The 1850-nt window shown below is 64.3% G+C and overlaps 1 protein-coding gene across 1 annotated transcript in view; it reads left to right on the forward strand.

Moving 5' to 3' along the window:
- Window positions 1-1406: 1406 nt before the first annotated feature.
- Window positions 1407-1850, forward strand: part of SET (SET nuclear proto-oncogene) — a 6931-nt gene continuing 6487 nt past the window's right edge. Inside the window, exon 1 of the mRNA XM_040482549.1 lies at window positions 1407-1831. Within this exon, the coding sequence (XP_040338483.1) occupies window positions 1759-1831 (73 nt within the window). The 5' untranslated portion in view covers window positions 1407-1758. The remainder of the gene's footprint in view (window positions 1832-1850) is intronic.

The raw sequence follows: 1850 nt of genomic DNA on the forward strand, positions 1-1850 counted from the left end.
AAGAAACTGAGAGATCATGACTTGAGCCAAAACCAAGAGACGGACGCCCAACCGACTGAGCCACCCAGGTGCCCCTGGAAAGCATTATTTAAACAGAAATGCCTTGGGGCGCCTGGGTGGCTCAGTAGTTTAAGCGGCCGACTTTGGCTCAGGGCATGATCTCTCGGTCCGTGAGTTCGAGCCCCGCGTCGGGCCCTGTGCTGACAGCTCGGAGCCTGGAGCCTGTTTCAGATTCTGTGTCTCCCTCTCTCTGACCCTTCCCTGTTCATGCTCTGTCTCTCCCTGTCTCAAAAATAAATTTAAAAAAACGTTAAAAAAAAAAAACAGAAATGCCTTGGCCTTACTTAGTGGCTCAAAAGGCTTGCACTCTACTGCAAGGTGCTGTAGGTCCTAGCTCTGAAGGTGTGAAACGAACTAAACGCCCACGGCCTTCCTTCGGGCAGTTGTGCGCCTCAATGCGATTTACTCCTGTTGCTGGGACTGGCCGATCAGCACTCTGCTGTTTCTTGCAACCATTTAAACACCGACTCGGGCAAAAAAAAGACCCGCGGGTGAACGTGGCAACTTCTTGCCTTCAGACTTCCAGTTTGGCGCGGCTCTGCCTAAAAGTCACCACTTGATACAATGTTCCCCCTTTCAGCCTTTTTCTTGCATTATGTAACTTCATAACAGAAACGGGTACAGAGAGGGGAAAAGTGACTTGCTCAAGTGCACACAGCCTTCTTGGCAGAGGCTTGGACTAGAAGCCAGGAAAAGGCCTTCTAAGTGGAGTGGAGAGCTTCAGGGTTTACAAACAAGCCCGAGTGAGTCCGAAGGGCATCTTCCCCAACTGGAAAATAGGATGGAGATGCCGCCTTCCTTCTTCACCCACGAAGAGGGACGATGCCCCAGCAGCGTCCCAGGGCGCCGAACCCGGGGTGGGTGTATTTTCGGGCCCCGCTGTGAAGCTAGGCTACTACAAGGCCTGCACTTCTGGGGGGCTGTAACACCCCTCTCCCCTGCGCCCCGCGCCACCCCACCGAGAAGGGAAGCCGCTCCGCCACCACGTGACGCGCCTGCCGGGGGGGGGGGCCAGCACGCAGCCCGGCAAGGCCCCGCCCCTTGGGCCGCCGCGCGCCCGTAGCGCGCAAATGTCCCGGGTCGGGCTGGAGAAGGGGAAAGCGGGGGAGGGGAGAGCGGCGCGGGGGGCCGGCCCCGTACGTCGCGGCGTTCCTTCCTCCCGCCTCTCGGCCAGGCCCTGTGTCTCCTCGCCGCGGCTCCGCCCCCTCGTCCCGGCACCCTAGCCAATGGCGACGCGGCGCGAGCCTCTCCGGCCGGGGGCGGGGCGTACGCGCGGGGCCTGGCGCGCCTGCGCCCTGCCGCCGCCCCCCCCCCCCTCGCCGTGAGGAGGAGGAGGTGGAGGAGGAGGCGACTCGGGGAGAGCGAGCAGCGAGCTGGACCGCGGAGCGTGAGTGAGGGAGCCGAGCCGCCTGCCCGCCCGCCCGCCGCCGCCTCCCCTCCGTAAGCAGGAGCCCGGGCCGGGGCCCGGCACGCCGCCCCAGCCCCTCCCTCGTCGTCAGGCCGCGAGGGCAGCGCGCGCGAGCCAGGGGGAGGGAGAGCGAGCGAGCGAGGGAGCGAGCGAGCTAGCGAGCGCCGGGAGGAGGCGGCCGGACCGAGCGAGCGCCCGCGCGTGTGGCGTGAGGGGAAGCCGCTGCCCGCCCCCTTCGCCTTCCCTTCTCTCCCCCTCCCCGCTCCCCCCCCCGACCGCGGAGCAGCACCATGTCGGCGCCGGCGGCCAAAGTCAGTAAAAAGGAGCTCAACTCCAACCACGACGGGGCCGACGAGACCTCAGGTGAGGAGCAGGCGAGGCG

The sequence above is a fragment of the Herpailurus yagouaroundi genome, unplaced genomic scaffold (assembly GCF_014898765.1).
Source record: "Herpailurus yagouaroundi ecotype Mexico unplaced genomic scaffold, PumYag 160, whole genome shotgun sequence".
NCBI classification, from domain to species: Eukaryota; Metazoa; Chordata; class Mammalia; order Carnivora; family Felidae; genus Herpailurus; species Herpailurus yagouaroundi.